General features: G+C 41.5%; 1 protein-coding gene across 2 annotated transcripts; it reads left to right on the plus strand.

Annotated features, from left to right (window-relative positions):
- Positions 1–2,117: 2,117 nt before the first annotated feature.
- Positions 2,118–25,034, plus strand: LOC126272807 (luciferin sulfotransferase-like). 2 transcript variants are annotated; one of them, XM_049975992.1, is made up of 7 exons: positions 2,156–2,198; positions 3,338–3,540; positions 3,650–3,749; positions 9,391–9,529; positions 12,967–13,087; positions 23,531–23,625; positions 24,137–25,034. In XM_049975992.1, exons 2-7 carry the CDS (start codon positions 3,339–3,341, stop codon positions 24,413–24,415), a joined length of 936 nt encoding a protein of 311 aa, XP_049831949.1. In that variant the 5' UTR covers positions 2,156–2,198; position 3,338; the 3' UTR covers positions 24,416–25,034. The 2 variants fall into 2 exon arrangements, with proteins under 2 accessions (XP_049831950.1, XP_049831949.1); XM_049975993.1 differs by lacking the exon at positions 3,338–3,540 and having other exon boundaries at positions 2,118–2,198.
- Positions 25,035–25,936: the final 902 nt, after the last annotated feature.

Below are 25,936 nucleotides of genomic sequence, written 5' to 3' on the forward strand. Positions count from 1 at the left end.
CTGCTACAGGCATGCGTACTCGAGTACAGAGATAGGTAAACAGGCGAAACACGGCGCTGCGGTGGGCAACGCCTGTATAACACAACAACCGTCTGCTGCAGTTGTTAGACCGGCTACTACCGCCACAATGGCAGATTATCAAGATTTAAGTGATTTCGAACACGGCATTATAGTCGACGCACGAGCGATGGAACACAGCATCTCCGGAGTAACGATGAAGTGAGGATTTTCACGTACGAGTATTTCATGTGTGTACCGTGAATATCAGGAATCCAATGAACCACAGTTTCCGACATCGCTGCGGCCGAAAAACATCCTGAAAGTATTGGACCAGCGACCATTATAGAGAATCGTTCAACGTGACAATAGTGCAACGCTTCCGCAAAGTGCTGCAGATTTCAGTGCTGGGCCCTCAACAAGTGCCGGCGTTCGAACCATTTAATGAAACACCATCGATGTGGATTTTCGGAGCCAAAGGTCGTATCGTGTAACCTTGATGACTGTACGAAACAAAGCTTTACACCTCGCTTGGGCCTGTCAACACCGACATTGGCCTGCCGATGACTGTAAACACGTTGCCTGGTCGGGCGAGTTTAGTTTCGAGTAGTATCCAGTGGATGGGTATGGAGACATTTACTGAATTCATAGTTCCTGTATGTCATAGGGGACTGTTAAAGCTGGTGAAGCTCAGTCATAGTCTGAGGCGTGTGCAGTTGGAGTGAAATGGGACTCCTGACACGTCTAGATACGACTCTTGCAGTTGACACATAAGTAACCAGCGTGTCTGATCACCTACATCCATTCATGTCCATTATGCATTCCGACTTACACGGGCAATTTCACCACGACTATGCGACAACCCACACACCCATAATTGCTGCAGAGAGGCTCTAGGAACACTCGTCTGAGATAAAACACCTCCTCTGTCTACCAAACTCCATAAACATTATTTTTGAGGATATCATGGATGCCTCGCCACGTGCTGTAGAAAGAGATCTCCAACCCCTCGTCCTCTCACGGATTTATGGACCGCCCTGCAGGGTTCATGGTGCCAATTCCCTCCAGCACTACTTCAGACTAGTCGAGTCAGTTCCATATCGTGTTGCGGCGATATTGCTTGCTTGGGGGGCCTCTACGCGATATTGGGCAGGTGTACAAATTTCTTTCTCTCTTCAGTGTAGTTCAGTTGCCATATTATTATTGAAGATAGAAATTATCAATGTAGTTTTAGGAAATTTTTAAATTACTTTCCCATGTTTGAAGTGTACTACAACCGAAAAAAAATTATTTGATCTCTATTCATTTTTTAGTGAAAATGTGAGTAAATCGAATAAATGTCCACGGTCAGTTTAAAATCCTAGACAATAGTTTTCTTCTCCTTCCTGGCCTTATCTCATGCCTCGACGTGGTCGGAATATTAATCTGGCTTTTTCTCACTATTTCTGTACTTGGCTTTCCTTAAATATTTCCCGGACAACTTCCTCTTTCCGTATCTTATCAGTGAACACACGTTTCAACACATTTCTGTAACACGACATCTCATACGCTTCTTTTACCATTTTATACGATTTTCGCACAGTACGTGAGTTACTCTTGTACAATGCTGTTATGAAGAAGTGCTTTCCAGAAATTTATTTCCCTAATTAAAACATGTGTTGATGACTTTTATACTGCATTCACGAGAATTTTTTTCGTTATACAAGACGTTAGCTACGATAACGGTGAAAGAACACGACCTAACTAAGTGAATTACCACAATTAAATCAAGTCGTTTGAGCCAAATGTCTGGCCAGCGAAAGTCAAATAGGTAGTAATCTTTCATTTTCTCATCTTTCCCCCGTGTGAAAAACAGCCGATCGGAAAAAGTGTAAGTAAATGCTTCTAGGTCTTAGACGTACAGCACAAATTAGAATGGTTTCAGTGGCTTACGGTTCCGTGCGTTGTGACCATATTCATGTAGCCCCGCATGGCACAGATTTTCTACGACTACATTGCGTAACTCCCCTGATTATGATTAGGTCATAAAAGCACTGCCTTCTTGTAGCAGCAAATACGTCTGCTATTGTCTGCTGCAGTGTTCAGGTCATGTGGTGTTCTTATCAGCGAACGTTATATCACAACATGCTCTTGACATACAATTCTCATTATTTCGAGTGTGAGAGTGTAAGTTGGAGGAACTGCTGATAACATACGCCAAGGTAAGTTCTGAGGGACAAAGCAATATCATAAACTTTCTTCACATGTTTAAGTCGAAATATCAAATTTATATGTACAGCTCACTTTCTTCTTTTGCGTTAAATAGACTTTTGACTATGAATAGCATCCCAGCTCGTTCCTTTAACCAGACATTCTTCCATGGGTTTTTATATTCTTTGTATTGAAAAAGAACAAATATGTTCTTCACGACCCGTACATATTCCATTTCCGGTTTTTTAAAGATGGTTATCACAAATTTCAAACAGAAACAAGTTTTAGTACAAAGAATTGCCACCACGTGCTGTGTTTCTTGTATTTTGAATTGCAGTTATTTGCCTTACACAATTACTGATCTGGAGTCATGTAAAAGATAATATAGAATTTTTTTTACATCAAATGTTTGTGCTGGGAGCGTTACGTTTCGGCCTAAAATTAATTAATTCTATGTGGAGTATTCTGTGCGTGCTTGTGTTTAGGTCTGTGTACTCAAATTGTTGCACTTAGGTTTCTGGTTTCCCATTATCTTCACTGTCAACAGTGTTTTCAAAACTACAAACACAAGATTGTGAACAGCTGAAAATTTAAATGTGTTCTGAATGTGAGTTTTAAATCTTTCCGATGTGTGTATGACACATTGTGTGTGTGTGTGTGTGTGTGTGTGTGTGTGTGTGTGTGTGTGTGTGTGTGTGTGTGGATGCTTGTGTGACAATAAAAATTAATTCCACCAATCTTTACCATTATCATTCCCTTCCATTACAACAAAATCATACGTAATTTGTATAGAATGTTCAACAGCAGTGGTCTCTAGTGTTACATGCTGAAGTAGTTGTTTCCTTAACCTGTTTTCTTTTTAATACATATACTTAGTTAAATTACACAGTATTTCCCCAGAAACTATTCAAAGTAGACTACTGATTCAGTAACCAGCAAAACAACGTTTTTTGTTACGTTAAATCTTGCTGTTCACTCTTGGAGTTCAGTAATAAATAATCCATGGGGAAAACATGCAATATTCGTTACAAATATTTCGTTTGATTATAAGAATACGTACATAATTTATTCAATTCAAGGAGTATCTCTTTTCTAGGATTTGAGGCTTCAATATTAAAACCAAGTTAACGTAATTTCCATTTGTCTGTAGGATGACCTTTCACTTCGAGACAGTGAAGGACGTCAATTTTTATCACTTGGTCGAAAACTGTGACTCTTGTTACGAAAAGGGCTCAGTTCGTGTTTATCCTTCTGGATGCATTCTACAGAAACATTTTAAACAATATGCAATGGAAATAAAAAATTTTAAAGTGTACTCGGATGACATATGGGTAATTTCTTACCCCAAATCAGGTCAGTCGCAAGAATAAGTTTTAAACATTACTTGAGAAGAATTCCTGTATTTATAATTCCCGAGAATTAACGTTTTTTACTGTGCTTGTAAGTTCCACAAATGTTTCAGGAACGACGTGGACACAGGAGATGGTATGGCTCATAGAGAACAATTTGGATTTTGTGACAGCCAGGAGAACTTTGCAGCGCGACCGTTTCCCATTTTTTGAGTAAGTATTCTACGTTGTGAAGTGTGCTGCTGCTGAGCTTTCTTATTGTGACAATGTTACAGCTGTGCTTTTCGAAACCCTTGTTACGAAATTATAAACATTACGCAGTTCTTACTGTTGGAACGCCGTTCGTTTTGATGGATCTTCTGAAAAGGACGGGTGTCGATTGTAGTCCAGTTTGAAACTTTCACTCTAGTGGAAACTTGAAGCTACATCCATTTATTATGAGGCGCAGCATGTTTCACTGATTGCGCTTAACTGAGACACACAGCACCGCACCGGAATGCGAACAAATCAAGTGAGTATCCGAAATGGGAAATGTACTTATGTACATTGTGCATTACAATACGTTTTCTCTTGTTAGATCTTAGTCTGGTGTGAAGAGGAGAAGGAAGTAGGCTGAGAAAATATTTTTTACCTCTCATTTGTTCTGAGAACATGTCAGAGCTTTAAATGTAGAAACATGTAAGTTAATACAGATGGGTAGCAAAAATAAACCCATGATGTTCGAAAACAGTGATAGTAGTGACCTGCTTGACAAAGTCACTTTGTTTTAAATATCTGAGCACATCGCTACAAAGAGATATGAAACGGAACGATCTCATAACGACTGTGGCAGGGGAGTTGGGTGATCGATTCCTGTTTACTGGAAGATTTTTGGGGAAGTGTAGGTGATCTGTGAAGGAGACCGCAGACACGACATTAGTGCGACCTATTCTTAAATACTGACTGATTGATTGGGGTTCTCATAAGTTGGTCTAAAGGAAGATGTCGAAGCAATTCAGAGGCTTTCTGTTACATTTGTTACCGGCAGTTTCGATAAACATTCAAGTATTACGGAGGTTCTTCGGGAACTTAAATGAGAGTCCCTAGACGAAAGGGGACATTCGTTTACGGGTATGCTGTTGACAAAATTTAGAAAATCGGTTTTTGAAGCTGACTGCAACACAGTTCTAAAACAGACGACGTGGATTTTGTGCAAGGATCACGAACATAAGGTACGAGAAATTAGGACTCCTACGGAGGCATGTAGATATTCGTTTTCCCTCTCAGTATTTGCGAGTGGAACGGGAAAGGAAATGACTGGTAATAGTGCACTTTTACCTCCACCACACACCATACAGTGGCTCGCAGAATAAGTGCGTAGATGTAGATCTAACTCTTGCTTCTTTTTTTCATTGATGTTTCCTTGAAATCGTCCAGCCGGAGAATTCCCGAAAACTGAATGCGAGGCACTTTCATGACGACCTGTAGTGTAAGCACCTCTACTGTTACTGTAGTGTTATGCTGCCAGGGGCGTGAATAATACTGATATGATTAACACGTGCGCTTATACGTATGCGCAATGGCAATAAAGCAGTACAGAAGGTAATGAATCACTTGGCTTTTAAATTTCTGTGGAAGGGAAGTGAGTTTACGTATTATGCAGCAAGTTAATTATCTCGACGTGGCTATTCATTCGTTGTGCGTATTTTGAGTTGCTGGAGCAATATTTTTGTTAAGCTCTTTAGCGTCTTTCCTGCATTTACCATATGAGGGCAGCGCCGTACATATCCTGGACCCCTCGCCACTTCAACGGGCTAGCCCTTCTTCTCGCGCTCTGAGTGCTGAATTAAAAATGGCTCTTGATGAAGTTGTGGAAGTGGTTTACTTTATGAGATCATATTCTACCAACTCAAGACTTTTAATGCACTTGCGGAAACAAAAATAGACTTCACGTTACTTTGCCCCTTCACAAGTAGGTCCGCTCTCTGGTTGTAGGCACCTAAGGAAGATTAATAGTATTAGCCATCCAAGATTCATCCTAGCATGTTTATTGCAGTAAAGACTACAAACAAGTAAGCGAAGGAAGCTGCCACATCTTTTACATTCTTCGATATTTTTTAACAAAATAAGTGAAATAATCGTTTCCGATTTCGCGTCTTGGAAGAGATTGTTTAGTGAACATTAAAACCAGAGCGTAACAACAGTGTGTGTATTCCGAAGCATTGCAGGCAAAAGATAGCGACTTTTCTTTTGAAAATTGGTTAAGTTGGATATAAACGCATTAATATGAAATAGTTTTCTATTTGATTAATGTGAACTTTCTATAACAAACGGTTGTTTGTAATGTCTCGGTTTCGTTGTTTAAGGCAACCGGGTTCCACAACGCCACGCAGTCAGCTCCGGATTATGTTAGGATAACTTGTGGTTCAGTGAGCTGACCAGTTAACGCAATAACGGCTGTAAGGCGTGAACATTAACGCTAAGTGCGGTCGTAACCAGACGGTCAGAATAAAGAAAATGTAGCACTGTAGGATTTAATGTTAAGAGTATCCTACGTTACTGAGATCGCGTTCTCCGCGAATTTTCCATGATAAGTAACTCGAAATTCCATTCGATATTTACCGTGTTCTTTTACGGAGTTACAGTACTGATAATAGTGAGAATATGCCTAACGTTAAACCCAGTAACTAGTTCATGGGGTTCCGGAAATATAACAGAGTTTAAGAATACAGAGAGAACCGCCTTCCCTTACCACGTAGTCTACAAAAATATTGTAGCGACGAAGAACATATAGACAGGCTTTTAGTCATTGTTTAATAGGTAGGTATTTAGTTATTTAATAACATTATAATTAACAGTGCTCACCAAAAAGAGCTAAACAGAACTCAGGACATCTGTATTTGATTTATCTATAACACTTATCACATCTAAACTGCAAAAACCATCCGAAATTTCAAGGTCCATATTGTACGACTTACGATACATTTACAAGATAATTAAACAAGAATTAAATCTTCGGTACAACATTTTTCTTCTAGTGCTAATGCTTCAAACACATGCCTATAACGTGTTAACACTTTCATGAAACGAAGGTAACACCTATTTCTCTCGTAAATAAAACGAGTGGCAAACAAGCGAGAGATTAATGTATTTTGTAGATGTTGAAAGTTCTTCATTAAAAATGCAGTACTTCTTTGAACAAATGTGTATGGGAAATACGACCAACGTACATTGTAACGTTTAATAACAATTATTTAAACAAAAATTAATTTTTAATGTAACACGTGTGTAAATCTGAGTAAAAGGTGTAAAACATTTTCTCCTAGCCCCGTACAGATTCCGACTCCATTAAAGGTAGTTCTCAAAATCTCTGATTGCAAAGCTTTAATACTTATGAAATACCTATAACATGTATATCGATAAACGTGGAGTGCATGCAATAGAAAATAATCTGGAGGTGAACTATTCTTGCGTCAGCTATGAACGAATAATCTACATTTATTATGTTGTAGGCCTTACAGGTATTTTCAGTTTTGTTAAAAATTTACAATCAAAATTTTCATAAATATCTCTATTGTGTTAGGAATATGCAAGGTTCTACGACACTTCATTTAACAAAGTCTAATTTAGAAACGTCTTATATTAAAAATTTATTTTTGTTTAAGTAGTTATTTTGTGCATTTTGCATTGTGTGTATGACAGTTCTGAGTTGATTCTAATCATTATGATGGGATTGGAAGGGAGACATTTGTTAAAATTCAAGTTTATTTAAGTATCTTTCCACATGGGCATTTCCGAAATAATGATCCATCAATGAAAATTGAAAAACTTGTTTTGCTCGCATTATGTTCTAGGAAATTTAGAATGGCCTCCCTTGTGTGTGTGTGTGTGTGTGTGTGTGTGCGTGTGTGTGTTTGTGTGTGTGTGTGTGTCTTTGTGTATGTGTTTCTGTATGCGTGTGTGATTTTGGGTAATTTTATATATCTGTACATAAACACAAGAATCAGTAGCAATCTTCATAATTTGATAGACAGATCTCTGGAACAGAATAATATGATTTTAAATCTACAATAACGACTCTATCCATATCATGGGCGTACATATTACGGGAGACTACTCTCATACTTCTACATGGATACCCTCATTCATGAAATATGTAATGTATAACCAGCACTTAAGTTTCGGTCAGGACTTGTACGTATCACTGCATTTGTTCACACTTACTTACATCTGTAATCGGATGCTCATAGCAGTTTTAAACTCCCTGTTCATTGGCAGTCGCAATGTATTCCGAACTAATTGCCTGTGTTAGAACCATTGTACATATTTAGGCTTAGCACAGATCATTTAGAAACAGAGGGTTTCTGGTACCTGTAGGAAAGTAATATTGAGAATGCACCGTATGTCTTTCAACAGATACAATTTAATTGGAGATTCAGGACGGATGTCAGTAAGAAAACTATATTAACAGAAATTCAGTATTCGATGAACTTACCAAATGTATTTGGATTGATAGGACTACCATGATATTCCGGAGCATTCTTCAAACATTAGTTTCGTGATAATTGAATGTGACCTCAGCGTCATGTGCATCTGAAATTACTAATTTAATAAACAATAACAAACATTACATAGAAAACACCATCTCAGAATTCTGTACCGTGGTTACTTCTTTCGCTACATAAAATTGGTCACAGAAGGCCACCACATGAAAATAACTGAGAACAAATGAGTATTTGGTGATTAACATTGGAATGGACATTAAGCCGAAATGCGTGTTGAAAAAGGCAGTAAGTAAAAGTAATGGCTAATGAATTCCTTACCATTATGTATTACAAATGAGGATGTATTATATAAAACAGTGAAATGTTTCAAATTTAATATAACAGTCAAAATTCAGATAAGAGCCACGAGAAAGATATTGCTTGATTTCGAGGGATTCACCCAATTTTTATCACAGGTAAGACGTGTATCTATGTGTGGCGGCTGTGATCTTTGCTCCGTACATGCTCGGTAGAATAAAAATTTTCAGTTGTAGTCATTTATAGCCATTAATCCAGAAAGAGGCAACTTGGCGAATTACTCTTCCAAACACTACCAACAGTGTAAACATATTTTAAACGTGTCACTGCGACACTTTTGGTGTGGAATTTGTAACATTTGTAAATAAGCTTTTGGAATACAACTGTTAAACTTTGTGGGTTCCTGTATATGCATGAACGATTTTGCAGGATTATCGTGAATCAAGGCACTGACTGAAGCGATTTTCATTATGTGCAACCTAAAAGTTTCTGATTATGTTCACTTTAGTTTCACAAATAGTAGCATAACACTGCAAATAATATGCACTCTGCATACTAAGTTTAAAATGGGCAGCTCAGAACAAATAGAAAAAAAAAACATTGATAAAAAAAAGAATCTCTCGTTGTGTCATGCTCGTGGGTGGAAAGTGAGCATTCTTTTTCTGCTAGACCTTTCGATTTTGAGGTCTCTATGGGGCAATAGTAGCTGCTAGCCATGTCCTTCACAGCAACGTACAAGATAAATTTGTTATTAACCTATGTTTCAGTTTAGTTAGACTCAGTAACTAATGAAATAAATCAATGACTTTTTGTGATCTGAGGCCATTTTTTTCTCTATAGCGCAAACAAGGATTTGTCTGCAGGTAATGAATTTTAACAGAACTGAAACACCAATGCATATCATTCGCTGAATTACATTCGTTTTTAAAATAAAGTATTTTACTGCATCTCTTTTGCTGCTGCTAAACGAATTTTGCATTGAATGTTTGGTTTAGGATAACTGTCCACTGATACCAACGTTTGTTTCACGGTCATGTGAATTTGAAAACAGGGAATGCCCTTCAAATGCACAGGGTTAAATGCGCCTTGCTGAGGGATCAGAAGACGTTACATCCTCTGCAAATGATCGACTGCCTGAAGCGACCACGGTTCATCAAGAGTCACCTGCCTGTGGATCTGCTGCCTGCTCAGCTGTGGACTGTGAAGCCGAAGGTACAGCGTTTCATCACGACGCTGGTCATCTGAAGGCCATATATTGCAGATTGCGAGCTAACATTCCAAAGATATTCGGGCTCACATGTGGCTCCTCTTCGTCGAAATTTCTTGGTTGAAACTAGTCTAGGGATTGAACCGCACATGTCGCATTACACGCCTTAATTAGACGCTTGTGACCCTTTGGTTAAATTGTCTGGCTGACGGCAGGTTTGCGCAATACCAAGTTAATGTAACATATAATAACAGTAATAATAACGTCGGGAACTAAATTAACAACTCATAAATGATGTAGGCCACACAGTTGCGATTTGATTAGAATAATGTTTATTCAGAGAGCAAACTTATAGCGAAAGTGGTCGTATTTAGAGTTACTGTTACAGATGAGCACATATCCATTTGACACTGTTCGATCATTCACAATCTAATCTCGAAATACAAGTTATCTACGTGTAAAGTCAGAGTTCACACCAGGCGGGCGCTGCTCACCACTCAGAGACAAAGTCCCGCGATGCAACCGACGTAAAATTTTCTAAGTCGTTTCACTTCCTAGCTGCCTAAAGGGCCGACCGTCTGCTTTCTCATCTCCTTTGGTGTGTCCAGCCTAACTGTCCGATTTCGCGACTGCACCAGCACTGTCCCTCTGCCCGTTCCCGGCCGAATCCCGAATATCCTCGCTCAACCGACTAGGGCAGTTCTCTTTCCTGAAGCCGTCCGTCTGATTGGATGCAGCTTATTCTACATCATTTTACATTTTAACGTATTTAAATAATCAATGTTTGATAACTTTCACGTTATAAAATAAAGTAAAAACAATATGCATTACGTAATAAACGTTAAATTATTTTACATAAAACCAATACAACTTAGCTTTGAATGCCACGGCCAGTAGCCCTGCACCAATGTGTATTCTGATAAATAAATAAAGTAACTATTATCCACTACACTTCACAACAAATATTCAATTGCCTAATGATTCAATAAGGTGTCATACTGTAATAGTACAATGGGTTTCGTGTGGAAGTAATGATGATCTGAGGCTTAACTGAAAATACTAATAATTTAAATTTACTCTACCTTTTAGACAAATAAAGTTACACAGTTCAAATTTACAATATTTGTCATTTTAATGAGGCGCTTCTCTATGAAATGTCGATCGTTAAGATCGAACACAGCGTTCAGACTTTAGCATTGAGGTCTTTGTTACAAAACTTGTTAATTTCACCTTAACAGTAAGTTTTAAACTATTATAGATATGGTCAATATTCAAGTTTTATTGGGATCACCATGAAAATCTATGAAGCGTGGTGCATTAAAATTAATGTGGCTTCATTCCCTGGATTACCACAGAATTAAATAATTTCCATAAATGTTGCCCTTTATGGCCAATGTTAGGTCCGCCATATTTACCACTGCTACGACTCCTAAGCCACACACGGCTTCTACTGCGTTTCCCTAGGACGTAGGTTTCCATCTGTCTTACTCGCACACTACAGCGATTAGGAATCAATAGGCAATAGACGCCTGTGAGTTTCCCTATCTCGTGGTGAATCTGCGCCCTTTGTGGACGCTCTCCTGGATGACAGAGTTGGTTTCACAGTTCCTGTAGGCTGACTCTTTCGGTCATATACTTAAGTGAGAGCGAAATGCTCGTTAACTCACAAGATACACATTGAATTTAGGTACACATGAAAAAATTTTGTAAGTAAGATAACTACAAACTTGTTTTTACGTGATCGCTCTTGTCACAAGCATATTATATGGAGCGGTGAAGCACAGGAAGTACTGCTAACTAATCAACTGTGGCTGCAGCACAGGAGCGTTTCCAATTGTAATGACACATGGTAGAGAGATAAATAAGTAAGATAAACGACTGTTGTGTTCGAATCCCGTTTTGATCGATGGATTACGACTCTTCAGTAGCTATGCACACATTTCAACGTTTTCTGATAATGTCATAGTATAATATTTCTCTAGAATGAGATATAAAGCCAAGAAATCTTTCTCTGCCAGCCATTTTGTAGCTTATTGTATCACTTGCGCAAACACACGGTCCAGCCACATAATGTGACTGCAGACTATATTCGAATTCAATGTGCAATAACCACTCACAAACAAAAGGTCCGAGCATTATTAGTGGAGGTTCTATAAAGCGAGTCGCGGGACATAGAAAAGAATGCAGTCTTTGTGCAAATAGGGCACTTATCTGACGTCCAAACCGGCATGATCTTTGGCGTCCAGGATAAGTGTGGAAGCATTTCTGAAACGGCTAAGTTTGTAAACCGTTGATATGCCGCCTTGGTTGAAGTATGCTGTGCACAGCAAAATGGCGCTATACAAAACTGGCGACGAGGAAACTGTGGTGAAAAACATGGCTCCGACCACTATGGGACTGAGGTCACCAGTCCCCTAGAACTTAGAACTACTTAAACCAAACTAACCTAAGGACGACGCATACATCCATGCCCGAGGCCGGATTCGAACCTGCCACCGTAGCTATCTCTCGGTTCCAGACTAGAGTGCCTAGAACCGCTCGGACACTCCGACAGGCAACTGTGGTGAACCACAGTAAACCACGTGCCATAGATAGCAGAACTGGACGACGACAGTGCAGTTGTGAACAGGCGAATAGACGATCAACTATTGAGCGCCTGACGGCTCGTCTGAACCGACGGAATACGAACAGTGTCTCCTCAATGACAGTTCAGCAAACTTCACTACGTGTGGCTCTCTGTACAGGTGCCTGGTTCATGCACCCATATTTAACTGCTGTTCATTGGCGCTGCTGGAACTTACAGCCGATACGGTAACTGTATGTCTACAGGGTGGAAACACGTGACCTTTTGAGGTGAATCACGTTCCATGCTCCACCAGACAGATGGCCATTGTTGTCAGACGTCTGAAAGCAAACAGCCTGCAAGCGGGAGGGAGTGATATGGTGTAGGGCATTGTATGGGGACACCATCAATCAGGAAAGCACGATGAATCAACACATCTGTCCTTGGGTACCACGTCAGATCCTATATGAAGTTTGGTTTTACTTGGGAAGATGGCGCCTACCAGGAGGATAATGGAACGGGTCAATGCATGGTTCTTGGAGCTCTGGGATGAGGTTATAGTACTCCAATGGCCACGGGATTCTTCCGATTTAAAGATAAACGATAATCTATGGACCATGTCGTTAGGATTGTCAGAGACATAGACCCTCAAACGAGAAACCTAGAGCAGCTGGCTATGCTAACATAGTCGGCAATTCTCCGCAACCCTGTCTGTACATTTCAGGACCTCACTGACTCTCTTTCTGCACGTCTCACGCTGCAAAAGGTGATAATTCTTTCCTCTCACGGGTGGTCACGTTATTGTGACTGGACAGTGTGTATTTTTGTTGTGAGGTGTACCGTAGCGGTGTAATCTAACACTTTTCCTCTTTCTTCCAGATAATTTACGTTGTCCGTAATCCAAAGGATGTAGCAATTTCTTACTACTACCATCATAGGCTGATGCACGGCTACAGAGGAAACATAAATACCTTTGTTGAAATTTTTCTTTCAGGCAATGGTAAGTAATCAACATGTTGCCTAATACTCGTATCAGCTCTATAAAGTAGATTTACATGTAATCACTTATTTTACTCATTTGGGCAACAGAGAGTGTTCAGACTCCTGTAGATCTATAATTTTATCTCGCAATAAATTGTAGTAATCTGTCTGAACAAAAAATGAGGCTTCTAGGAAACGTGATCAGATGTCAGTGTAACTTCGTACACGTAAAGATCATCAGCGGGTATGGGAGTGGTTAGAGTTGTAATTCTCTCTGACAACTAGAATGGCCATAAGAGTTCATTAGCTTTCCTCTGTTTGGTATTATTATCAGGCCAAGTAGGATATACAGTACTGGCCATTAAAATTGCTACACCAAGAAGAAATGCAGATGATCAACGGGTATTCATTGGACAAATATATTATACTAGAACTGACATGTGATTACAATTTCACACAATTTTGGTGCAAAGATCCTGAGAAATCAGTACCCATAACAACCACCTCTGGCCGTAATAAAGGCCTTGGTACGCCAGGGCATTGAGACAAACAGAACTTGGATGGCGTGTACAGGTACAGCTGCCCATGCAGCTTCATCACGATACAACAGTTCATCATGATTAGCCATTGGCGTATTGTGACGAGCCAGTTGCTCTGCCACCATTGACCAGACGTTTTCATTTGGTGAGAGATGTGGAGAAAGTGCTGGCCAGGGCAGCAGTCGAACATTTTCTGTATCCAGAGAGGCACGTACAGCACCTGTAACACGCGGTGGTGCAATATCCTGCTGAAATGTAGGGTTTCGTAGGGATCGAATGAAGGGTAGAGCCACGGGTCGCAACACATCTGAAAAGTAACGTTCACTGTTCAAAGTGCCGTTTATGCGAACAAGATGTGACAGAGACGTGTAACCATTGACACCCCATATCATCACGCCGGGTGATACGCCAGTATGGCGATGACGAATACACGCTTCCAATGTGCGTTCACCACGACGTCGCCAAACACGGATGCGACCACCATCATGCTGTTAACAGAACCTGGATTCATCCGACAAAAATTATGTTTTGCCATTCGTGCACCCAGGTTCGTCGTTGAATACACCTTCGCAGGTGCTCCTGTCTGTGATGCAGCGTCATGGGTAATCGCAGCCATGATCTCCGAGTTGATAGTCCATGCTGTTGCAAACGTTGTCGAACTGTTCGTGGAGATGGTTGTTGTCTTGCAAACGTCCCCATCTGTTGAGTTTGGGGTCGAGACGTGGCTGTACGATGCGTTACAGCCATGCGGATAAGATGCCTGTCATCTCGGCAGCTAGTGATATGAGGCTATTGGGATCCATCACGGCGTTCCGTATTACCCTCCTGAACCCACCGATTCCATATTCTGCCAACAGTCATTGGATCTCGACCAACGCGAGCAGCAATGTCGCGATACGGTACACCGCAATCGCGATAGGCTACAATCCGACCTTTATCAAAGTCGGAAACTTATTGGTACGCATTTCTCCTCCTTACACGAGGCATCACGACGACGTTTCACCAGGCAACGCCGGTCAACTGCTGTTTGTATATGAGAAATCGGTTGATAACTTTCCTCATGTCAGCACGTTGTAGGTGTCGCCACCAGCGCCAACCTTGTGTGAATGCTCTGAAAAGCTAATCATTGGCATGTCACAGCATTTTTTCCTGCCTGTTAAATTTCGCGTCTGTAGCACATCATCTTCGTTGTGTAGCAATTTTAATGGCCAGTAGTGTATAACGGCCGTTAACAGCAACAGATGCTGAGCAATCACTGTGCAATCACAGAGAAGTAATCCAGCGGCAAAGCGTTATCAGCGGTTTACACAGGCTGGAAATGCTTCACTATGAGTCTCAATTTGGCCGACAGATCAAAGCATGCACTTTTTTGAGGAATTGGAATGTGACGTGGTTTCGGACTACGGGGGAAAGTAATGGCAGGCGTTATCGCTGTATGAGTCGCACAAGGGAAGATCGCCATATCGGGCGCCAATCACATCGTAAACGCTTACAGCTGGGCCTGCTATTTAAGACGTAAGAACTTCTTGCTACTTCTGTGTCATCCTCTACCATTGGTCAGACAAAGCCACCACCCGGACTAGGTGCTTACCATCTCATGCGTAGTTTCTCGTTAACACAAAGCAAACGATTGCATTTCTGTTGGTGCCGTGAGCAGGAAGGATGAAATTCTGATGAATGCCGTCGCATTGTGTTCAGTAATGCATGGCGGTTTCGCACTGCCCCTAGACACCATATCCAGCGAGTATGGTGGCAACCTGGGGAGAGGTCCCATTCTTTTAGTGTTTTGGAGGGACACAGCAGTGTTACTCCAGTCGTCATGGAGTGGGCAGCATCGGGTATGACGTCACGTCTCGACTGGTAGTGACTGAATAACTCTGATGGCACAAAGGTTATGGCGCAGACAGCGTGCTTCGTCATACGTTAACTAATTCGACAGTAACCTGAGGACGATATTCTACTGTACAATGTTCTACGACACAAGGCATTAGTCTCTGTGAATTTTTTGCATGATGTTGAGACATTGAGGTGCCTATCAAGATCTGCGACAGACGCTGTGTTACACCACCTCAGATGTCACCTCGTTTCCAGTCCCAGTATCAAGGACTAGTTACAACATTTGTTCGACAGATTGTCTCAGGAGAGATTACAACATATATATGCCGGAAGAGGTGCAACCTCATACTGTTAAATAAAATCTTAGTCTCACTCTCTTTGTATATCCGACTAGATTTTTATTCACTGAAAGAACATCAATTACACTCCCAAACATTTATAAGTGTCATTTCGTTTCTCCTCCCCTTCTGCTTGCTTCACTTTTTTATCTGCTCCTGTTCGGAATTGAGTCACGTGAGACGTAACACCAGATTTATTTACAAATATTGCAACGAATTTCGGCTGTTTTTGATTGTTTGTTTGCTTAATACTCTTAGCACAGGTATTAACATAAATACTGAAGCAAGAAGGCATTTTTTTATTTTTTAAGGTGGAATCGTATACGTTTTATAGCTGCCTTCGAAAGCACCTGAGAAGAAAATTACATTGATATAGCGTTTGTTAATATTGAGAATGAAACTGTCTTAAAAAATTCGAGAAATGTCCCAGAGTGTGACAGATCTATTGTCGGAGTTGGCATCAGCGGTGCAAACACGCCAGCAGTGTTCTCGTGCTACGCTATGTCAGAGAGTCTACACATTTGTCTGTTTACTTGTCTGCATTGCAGGCCGCTCATTCGTGCTTCAACATTCGTTGTGGGCAGACATGTACGCCACTGAGTAGAGGTTGTATATACTACCTTTAAATAGTGAATGTACAAGAAATGCTGTAAAAACAGTACTTGGCCGCATCTCGTTGTCGTGCGGTAGCGTTCTCACTTCCCACGCCAGGGTTCCCGGGTTCGATTCCCGGCGGGGTCAGGGATTTTCTCTGCCTCGTGATGGCTGGGTGTTGTATGCTGTCCCTAGGTTAGTTAGGTTTAGGTAGTTCTAAGTTCTAGGGGACTGATGACCATAGATTTCAAGTCCCATAGTGCTCAGAGCCATTTTAGCCAGTACAGCGGTACAGAGCTGCATTCACGGATCGCCAGTGTCCGACCCGCCGTGCACACGAACGAATTATTAAGACGCTATTGTGACAGGCTACTTGGACTTCAAAAAGAGGATAAGAAAGAGGACTGCAACTGTCAGAGAACGCAAAGAAGCTTTTCTGGCTACTACGTTAATGAATCAACACCGTGGTACGAAACATACTGCCTAGGAATTTGGAAGCAGCTCCCTCTAGTTCCATGATTATCCTCTTATGTCTCAGCAGATACCTACCTTCCTGTCTCTTCTGTCAGTGTCTTCCACATATTCCTATCGTCTCTTATTTTCAGCAGTGCCTTCTTATTCCTTACCTTATCAGTCAACATAATTTTCAACATTCATCTGTCGCACCACTTCTCAAATATTTCGATTCTTTTCTGCTCCGGTTTTCCCACAGTCCATGTTTCACTACCATAGAATGTTATGTTCAGATAAACATTCTCAGAAATTTCTTTCTTAAATTAAGGCCGATATTTAGTTTTAATAGACCTCTCTTGGCCAGGAATATACTTTCTGCCAGTGCTAGTCTTGTTTTAATGTCCTCCTCACCCCATTCGTCAATGGTAATTCTGCTGCCTAGATAGCACAATTCCTTCACTTCATCTACTTCGTGACCATAAATGCTGAAGTTAACTTTCCCGCAGTTCTCACATCTGCTACCTCTCACTACTTTCATCTTTCTTCAATTTACTCTCAATCCATACTCTGTACTCATTAGACTGTGCATTGCGTTCAGCAGATTATGTAACTCCTCTTCACTTTCACTCAGGATAGCAATGTTACCAGCGAATCGTATCATTAACATCCTTTCAACACGAATCTCATTCCCACTTCTAACCTTTTCATTTGTATCCATAATTGCTTCTTCGATGTAAGGATTGTACAGTTCGGTTGAAAGACTATGTCCCTGTGATAAACCCTTTCATATTACCGCTTTTAATCCGAGCACTTGCGTCTAGTTGATCCACTCATATTATTCCATATTGTACGCTCTCCCTAAAGCTTATTCCTAGCTTTCTTAGAATGTCGAACCGCCTCCATTATTTACAGTGTCGAACTCTTTTTCCAGGTCGACAAATCTTATGAAAGTATATTGATTTTTCTTTATTCTTGGTTCCATTATCAGCAGCTACGTCACAACTGCCGAGCTGGTGTTTTTACTTTTACTAAGGCCAAACTAATCATCATCTAAGATCTCCTCAATTTTCGTTTTCATTCTTCTGTATATTATTCTTGGCAACTACTTGGATGCATGATGTGTTTAACTTATTGCGCAATAATTCTCGCACTTGTCAGCTCTTGCCATCTTCGGTATTGTGTGGATTATACAGTCCTGGAAATGGAAAAAAGAACACATTGTCACCGGTGTGTCAGACTCACCATACTTGCTCCGGACACTGCGAGAGGGCTGTACAAGCAATGATCACACGCACGGCACAGCGGACACACCAGGAACCGCGGTGTTGGCCGTCGAATGGCGCTAGCTGCGCAGCATTTGTGCACCGCCGCCGTCAGTGTCAGCCAGTTTGCCATGGCATACGGAGCTCCATTGCAGTCTTAGCTCCATTGCATGCCGCGACAACGTGGACGTGAACTGCATGTGCAGTTGACGGACTTTAAGCGAGGGCGTATAGTGGGCATGCGGGAGGCCGGGTGGACGGACCGCCGAATTGCTCAACACGTGGGGCGTGAGGTCTCCACAGTACATCGATGTTGTCGCCAGTGGTCGGCGGAAGGTGCACGTGCCCGTCGACCTGGGACCGGACCGCAGCGACGCATGGATGCAAGCCAAGACCGTAGGATCCTACGCGGTGTCGTAGGGGACCGCACCGCCACTTCCCAGCAAATTAGGGACACTGTTGCTCCTGGGGTATCGGCGAGGACCATTCGCAACCGTCTCCATGAAGCTGGGCTACGGTCCCGCACACCGTTAGGCCGTCTTCCGCTCACGTCCCAACATCGTGCAGCCCGCCTACAGTGGTGTCGCGACAGGCGTGAATGGAGGGACGAATGGAGACGTGTCGTCTTCAGCGATGAGAGTCGCTTCTGCCTTGGTGCCAATGATGGTCGTATGCGTGTTTGGCGCCGTGCAGGCGAGTGCCACAATCAGGACTGCATACGACCGAGGCACACAGGGCCAACACCCGGCATCATGGTGTGGGGAGCGATCTCCTACACTGGCTGTACACCTCTGGAGATCGTCGAGGGGACACTGAATCGTGCACGGTACATCCAAACCATCATCGAACCCATAGTTGTACCATTCCTAGACCGGCAAGGGAACTTGCTGTTCCAACAGGACAATGCACGTCCGCATGTATCCCGTGCCACCCAACGTGCTCTAGAAGGTGTAAGTAAACTTCCCTGGCCAGCAAGGTCTCCGGATCTGTCCCCCATTGAGCATGTTTGGCACTGGATGAAGCGTCATCTCACGCGGTCTGTACGTCCAGCACGAACGCTGGTCCAACTGAGGCGCCAGGTTGAAATGTCATGGCAAGCCGTTCCACAGGACTACATCCAGAATCTCTTCGATCGTCTCCATGGGAGAATAGCAGCCTGCATTGCTGCGAAAGGTGGATATACACTGTACTAGTGGCGACATTGTGCATGCTCTGTTGCCTGTGTCTATGTGCCTGTGGTTCTGTCAGTGTGATCATGTGATGTATCTGACCCCAGGGATGTGTCAATAAAGTTTCCCCTTCCTGGGACAATGAATTCACGGTGTTCTTATTTCAATTTCCAGGAGTGTATCTACCTTGGCAGTGGATCCACCTTATTCAGTGCGGCTGCTCAAATAAGTCCGATCTCTTGTGAGAATCTCAGAGTAGAAAACATGGAGTCAATGTACAGAGACTGCTGACAGGTGGCATTTGGTGCAAATGTGCATAGGCTGTGAGGCGCGTCGAGACAGTCCGCGAAGCTAAGGTAAAGCTGTACGCGCACGGCACGGTGGTTAAGGCATCAGCCTAGGAAGCAAGTGATCCCTGGCTCGAAACCAGGGCCGGTACACATTTCCGCTGGTCGTCGCTGATTCGCTTAATATCCCACTGCAGCTGACAGCAGTAATCCCCATCAATTTACATATACTGCAGAACTAACACGTATTTCCTCATCTCACACCATGTCATTTCTGCTTCAACGTTCCATGAATGAAAACATATACACCAATGAGGAGGAGTTAGAGGTATTACTTCTATACTTTATCAAACAGAAGCTGTAGCGGCATACTGCCTGATGAAAATCTGGAAACGTATGCAAATTGTTAACAGTGTTCTGATGTCGGAGCAGCTTGCACATGTAGTAGTTCCATATGAAAAACTCGTAAGTACTCCTGTATATATTTCGTATAGGAAATTAGGTCTTACCGTACAAGGGAATATCCCTATCGCACGCTCCTCACATTTAGCGGTAAGTTGGCCCAGTGGCCCGTAAAAAACTGTACACATCTCAAGCATTCAAACAGGAAAAAGGTGTACTGAACTGTGAAAAAAGAACCGAAAAAGAAACAGTGTACAGTCCAAAGTCAAAAAGTGCCACATGGTGCTAATTTATGTAGCCATGGCGTTCTGGTTATGTGGTCAGCGTGTTGGATTGCGCGGCGGGAGATACATTTTCAAATTTCGCTCATCTCCTTTTTTTACACATAATTGTAACGTTTCTGTTAGTTGTATTCAATTTTGTGCCTGTGTTGTGGTGTAACGTTCGTCTGCAACGGCGAGGTGCGAGAAAGGTACCACTAGAAGTGTGTAACTCCTAGTTGTTCTGCACAAGTATCGAAAGTTACGACTCTTGCGTTCCGTTTTGGAAGTTTGAAATTCCTTTGTTGCAACCTAGTTCACACCCGTTTATTTGTAGTTTTCGCTTCTGTGAGAGTCTATGCGGCACCTCACCTGCTCTGTGTTCATCACACTACCACGTTTATTTGCGACGGTAATATATCCTTACTACACGACTCACATTCTGTAAGCAATGTGTAGTGTGACACTTGGAACACTACAGAAGAAGAACAGACCCGTCAGTGACCGGTCGGTGAGTTCATAATTTCGTAATTAAAACAATACAGGGATTTTAACAAGAATCTCCTACTTTGTAGTCCAACGCCATGACAACACAACTACGACACCGTTTTTTTTTGTTTTTTTTTTCCAATTTGCTTCATGTTGCATGTCTTAAGCTTGGAAATTTCGCTGTTTCTGTTCTCCTTCCTACCCCACACTTCAGTACACCTCCTTCCTGTTTTCATGCTTGAGATGTGATTAATTTTTGACAGGCTATACACTGGGCTATCGTACCATTAATCGTGAGGGGGTCAGATGAGGAGTTTCGCTTGTTAGCGGCGTAGACCTGTCTTCCTGCATCTAACGACGAGGCGTAGAATGTGAGCTCCAAGTGGAGGAGTTTACATTGCAGTGGATGGCTCTGGCCGCATTGCTTTCCAATATCAGCGGATTTCCCAGATTCTTTCGCGAAAGGTTTCAACACCAATGCTAACGAGCGCAGTACCGCTGGAAATGTTTTTTTTGCAATAGCTGTTGAACGTTGTTACGAAATATACACGCCTCCATTAAAAAACCCTACGTGTTCAATTGTCGGTACACACCAGAGTTCAGAGAGTTATCCATAGAAAACAAGCATAGTTTCGATACCTGGAAAGGTTCAGCAAATATAATCGCTCTGACTAGAAGTTGTCATGAACGACACAACATCGAAATTGGGATTACCAAAGCAAATGCTAAATTTCTGATTCCATTATCTATCGTTTCCTTACTCCTAGGTGGCGTACCGCTCCTGTTTAATTCTCACACGTGATGAATATTTATTTCAGTGGCTTTCGGAAGCTGTTGGTCTAGTTAAGCTAGAATATGACTGTAGGGTCAGATGAAATTCCTGCCACGTTCTATAAATAATTTCCAATTCAGATAGCCACTCTTTTGACCATAATATACCATTTAATCTCTAAGACAAAAGCAGCGTGTGCCCGGTGCTTGAAAGAAAGCACACTTCACACCCGACGTCAAATACAACTGAAGTGATTCACAACAGTACCAACCAGTATCGTTGACATCCACCTGTTGTACAATCTTAGGATATTATCTGAGCTCTAACATAACGTGGAATCTGAAGCTAACTACTTTTATCACGTAACACCCTGAAAGTCATGGATTATGACTGTCAAAAAGTTCTAATAGTTATTCCGAAAAGCATTTAACTGCGTATCGCGCCAACACTTATAAATTAAAATGCGATCGTATACTGTTCCAGGCGAAATGTGTAAATGGATTAACAATATTTTGGTGGTGCGAACGCTAAATTTTATGTACATGTACATGTACATGTACATCATACTCCTAATGGTGAGTGTCGGAGGGTACTTTCGGTACCACTATCTGCTCCCTCCAACCCTGTTCCACTCGCGAATAGTGCGTGGGTAGAATGATTGTCGGTAAGCCTCTGTATTGGCTTTAATTTCTCGACTTTTCTCCTCGTGGTCAATATGCGAGATGTATGTGGGGAGAAGTAATATGTTGTCCGACTCCTCCTGAAAAGTGCTGTCCCAAAATTTCAATAGTAATTCTCTCCATGATGCACAACGCCTCTCTTGTAACATCTCAAAGTGGAGCTTGTTTAGCATTTCCGTAACGTTCTCTCGCAGCTAAACGGCCCCGTGACGAAACGCACCGCTCTTCGTTGAATCTTCTCTATCTCCTCTATCAGTCCTACCCGATAGAGATCCCACATAGATGAACAATACTCAAGATTCGGGCGAACAAGCGTCTTATAAGCCACTTCTTTCGTGGATGAGTTACAGTTCCTTAAGATTCTTCCGATGAATCTGTGTCTGGTGTCTGCTTTCCCCACTGAATGTAGTCCAACTAAATCGCAGTCACCAACAGAACGCATGGAATTTCGGTTTTGGTACGTAGTAACAATAAAGCTTCCTAACTAATTTAGGTCTATAATTAGTTCTGGTATTTAATTCTTAGTTCTTGATTTTACATTCTGTATCGCCCCACAGGAGCGTAATCCATTGTAATAAATTATTAAGAAGGTAAGAAAACGCAGTTATGATATCCCTAAGAATGGAACGCATTAAGGACCTTAATTTTTATGACTAGTAAATGGAATAAGAACCCGATAAATGGTAAGCTGTAAGATTACAGGTAAGGCAAAATTGCAGAATTGTTATACAGCAACACAAACGTGCTAAAAATAGAGAATGGTGGAAAACGAATATCGCACAAAGAGGACTAGAACGCACACAATTTATAAATGTTTTTGCAAGATTTCGGAGGTTTGAATGATTTGATATGTTAATTTATGTTAATTAAAAGATTGAACAATAATCATTATCTGTCAGAAGTTGCGACGTTACGAGGTCAGTATTAGTGGCAGACTGTACGTTCCATCACGTCAGATAATGTTTATGTGGCAATGAAAGGAGCTGATAACCTACAAAAAAGACGTTCGCTGTTCTTGCTTACTGACAGTTTTACTCAGCCAGTAATCTGTCACTCTTCTTCTCTCTTCCTCCGTTTTCTATTTATTTATTTGTTTTTTGTACAAGTAGTCTATATTTGAACATTTAAGAAGCGTTTACTATACTACCAAAAACTCAACCTGGCATATAATATCACAATCTTGGGTCGATATCTTCTGCAGTTCATGCAACATCAGAGGTAAACTACTTAGGTAATATCGGTAATGTCTTCAGCACACAGAAAATTACACTGCTGAATTAGGACGTACGTGAGTCTGTCATTTACTTTTAAACATCAGCCAAACGTATTTTAACTATTATAAATGTCAAAGGAGTTGTATATATCTGTAATATTCTTTCAGTGGCTTATGGTCCATACTGGAGACACGTCCTAGACTTCTGGAAGCTAAGGGATGAGCCTAATGTGTTAATTAATTCCTTTGAAGATATGAAAAAGGTAATGTACAAATGAAACACGTTCTCATTGATTTTAAACTTTATGGTAGGTATGAATATATCCTCCGGAGTTACAGTTTTTGTGTCCAAATCAGAGATATAATGATGTCATAAGAGTATCTGTTCCATATTTGATAAAGATTTATAAACGTGTGGTACGCACTTAATGACATAGAAAAACAGTATTGTTTTTGCTTGAAATTCGTCAGTAACAAGAAACTTATCTTGTAAGACTATTGGTCATGTCATTCGATTGCCACTCAGAAAGTCAATGTTTTATTTTCGTTTACTTCTCGAACTTTCCATCCACATACTGCTGTCCTGATGAATTACTAGTGTCTTTTGCAAACAAATGTTTACGCTTCTACGTCCAGGAGCTAAGGTTAAAATAACTTCTAATTCTAATAACTCACTCCTTTCTTTCTATAATTTGAATGTAATTAGGGACATTTCCATTATTGTAGTTGAATAATTTCAAATAATTATTTACTGAATTTGTTTTCAATTCACAGGATATCTGCTCTGTCATCAACAAAACGTCACGCTTCCTCGGTCGGACCCTGAACGAAGATCAGGTGACGGCTTTGGCACAGTATCTGTCCTTCGAGAGCATGAAGAACAACAGTTCGGTTAACTTTCATAACACAGGGCCAGACAATGAAGTTATCGACTTTATCCGTAAAGGCGAAGTCGGCCAAGCGCCCGATGAACTCGAGCCAGACCTTATCGAACGCTTCGACGCTTGGAGTAGTCGGCATTTGCGGGACACTGACTACCATGGCTCTCTGTGATATACTTTGGCCACATGATTTTGTAAAAACTTTTGTAGAAATATTGCTGGGAAACTTATTAGTTGTTCGTTTTTCCTGTACTTTTCATACTTCCACTAGTGGCTACCTCCAGTCAACATGAAAGCAGTTAGTGGTGGCATCTGTTCCTCCCGAATAACCCGTTCACATTTTCTTGTTCTCTTAATAGACGGACGTCATGAAATCGTGCTTATCTTAACAGCAACCCTTTATGAGAATAATGGATCCAGTACATTTTGATCCTCGATCGTCATCTATCTTACGACGAAAACTCTTTTTACAAAGCAGATATATTTTTGCATGTATGAAAAAGTTACGGAAATGGAAGAGAGCACGTCAATTGTGCTACTTAAACAACGGCAGTCAGCTGATCGATCGATGGATTTTATGTGGGCTTAGAGTCTGAACCACGTATTATACACATGGTATACAAAGGGATGATGCAATACTTCATGCACGGAAATAATAATGAGCATTGATATCACACACTGGAAATGTAAAGGGGGGTTCACTGTACATCAGACACCGTGTACACAGAGAGCTCTCAGGACCACACCCGCAACGTTCTATAAACGCGTATATAGTTCAGTAATGCAAAGAAGTCGTTGCAGAAACATCACATGCGAGAATGACGACGTTTCATGAAGAGCAACTTTCTTCCTATAATACTGAGTTTAATAGCAACAGTGAATAAGTGACAAGTGGAAGTGAACTTAAAGGGACACCAATTTCAAGAACTGCCCAATAATTACCTTCGTTCCGCTGAAACTCCACATGTTTCTTCATAGTGGTATGATATGGTTCGTTAAGCGACTCCATCTTTGTGATGTATAATGCAAAAAAACTTCAGAGGATCCAACCGAACATCCCCAAAAAGAGTGCCCCACTGTTGAAACTATATTCACGTACTATTTGACTATACAACGTTGCACATGTAAGCTTCCATCCCTGTCTAGTATGTCAGTTATTTTCGATTACTATCGCACATCACCCTCTCCATCCCTCACTAACATTTCACAGACTGAGATAGTCATCTGTCCGGTCACCAAATGCGATCACCATAGACTCGACATTAATACCAAAAGTTTTCACTTAGTTTTGTGTGTCACCCGTTTGTCACTCTCTTCCGCACTCCTACCGATGTCGGAAGCTTCTTACTTCCACAGTCATTTTTCCTAATTCCTTAAGAATACAGAGTGATCTGTACCACACATCAACCAATGGAATCTTCACCAAGCCTTTTAGAATCGTTACAGGTTGTGCCATCGACCATACCATGGAAATTCCTACTTTATTTAGTAATTTAAATGGTAGGTGTATCCAGTAGGGAAATCCGCCGGGAAGGCAGTGGTGTTGAAGCCCCGCTTCCATTACGGGCAGGTGAACCGGTCCTGTATAGAATCCGCTCAGCGGATAAATGACGAGGTTGGTGTGCCGGCCACCCCCTCTTTGGCAGTTTCCCACACCCCACTAAGTGATTAACGGGATGGTGCTCAAGTCCCA

This window comes from Schistocerca gregaria, chromosome 5 (assembly GCF_023897955.1).
Source record: "Schistocerca gregaria isolate iqSchGreg1 chromosome 5, iqSchGreg1.2, whole genome shotgun sequence".
Taxonomy (NCBI): Eukaryota; Metazoa; Arthropoda; class Insecta; order Orthoptera; family Acrididae; genus Schistocerca; species Schistocerca gregaria.

Excerpts from the sequence above, each read along its gene's own strand:
- LOC126272807 (XM_049975992.1), top strand. The coding sequence starts at position 3,339 with ATGACCTTTCACTTCGAGACAGTGAAGGACGTCAATTTTTATCACTTG. Across the intron at positions 13,088-23,530 it reads AATTTTTCTTTCAGGCAATG|TGGCTTATGGTCCATACTGG; the intron begins GTAAGTAATCAA and ends ATATTCTTTCAG. Across the intron at positions 23,626-24,136 it reads CCTTTGAAGATATGAAAAAG|GATATCTGCTCTGTCATCAA; the intron begins GTAATGTACAAA and ends TTCAATTCACAG.